Here is an 861-nt window from a genome sequence, read left to right as displayed (position 1 = left end):
AGGGAGCCCCCCCCCCCCCAACCCTGGCAGCACCAGCCCGGAAGCGGGGCCCACCCGCATAGCGGCTCAGCTCCGGCCAGCAGGAGCTGCACGGTCGCCACAGCCACCAGCGCCAACAGCAGCATCGCGCTCGGCCCCCTGCCGCTTCACTGCGTCCACACCTCTCAACCGCCGCGGGGAGCCGCTGTACTGGGGAACGGGCTGACTGGAGTCTGCGCGTGCGCTCAACGGGCCCTTCGTCCCAGCGCACGCGCCCACAGCAGCACCACGCTCCGCGGAACTCCGAGCATGCGCACTCAGACCCTGCGAATACTAGGCCCGCCCACCGAGCCCGAGCATGCGCACGAAGAAGCTCCGGAGACTGCGAAAGCGCCTGAGGCAGCGCCGCGCGCTACCTGTATTCTGAGCATGCGCAGTCGAACCGCGGGAAGTACGAATTCCACCCCCCCCAAGGCTGGGCAAGCGCAGGGGACCACAGGAGCGCACTGCGGGCCTGCGTACGCTGTGTCCTGGGAAGGCCGGATCCCCAGAGCCTGAGCACGCACATGTTACCCGCACACTTGAGCGTGTACACAGGCTTTCCAGAAGTTTCCAACATTCCAAGGCGGCGCTTGCAGCAACACTAGTTGTTCGCAGTGGCGCCGGCACGTGCCCACGACCTTACACGTGACCGGAAGGGGCATTGCGCGCGCGGGCTGCGCGTCTGGTAGAGGTGTTTCCGCCGTTTTCGAAGCCCCGTCTCGTGACCCGTTAGCTTCGGGCCACGCCCCTCCCGTCGGGGCCACGCCCCCTGGTGCCTAGGCACGCGCCTGTCGTCACGTGTGCTTCAGCCCGGCGAGCGGAAATGACGCGCCTCCTCTG

General features: G+C 67.9%; 1 protein-coding gene across 1 annotated transcript in view; it reads right to left on the bottom strand.

Annotated features, from left to right (window-relative positions):
- The window catches only part of CATSPERD (catsper channel auxiliary subunit delta), a 38,354-nt gene extending 37,584 nt beyond the window's left edge, over positions 1–770 (bottom strand). Inside the window, exon 1 of the mRNA XM_027773530.1 lies at positions 553–770. Coding sequence (XP_027629331.1) covers positions 553–683 — 131 coding nt within the window. The 5' untranslated portion in view covers positions 684–770. The remainder of the gene's footprint in view (positions 1–552) is intronic.
- Between the last annotated feature and the right edge of the window lie 91 nt (positions 771–861).

The sequence above is a fragment of the Tupaia chinensis genome, unplaced genomic scaffold, assembly GCF_000334495.1.
Source record: "Tupaia chinensis unplaced genomic scaffold, TupChi_1.0 Scaffold000356_2, whole genome shotgun sequence".
Lineage (NCBI taxonomy): Eukaryota > Metazoa > Chordata > Mammalia > Scandentia > Tupaiidae > Tupaia > Tupaia belangeri.
The sequence above is the reverse complement of the archived record's forward strand: the minus strand, read 5'-3'. Positions and strand labels throughout refer to the sequence as shown.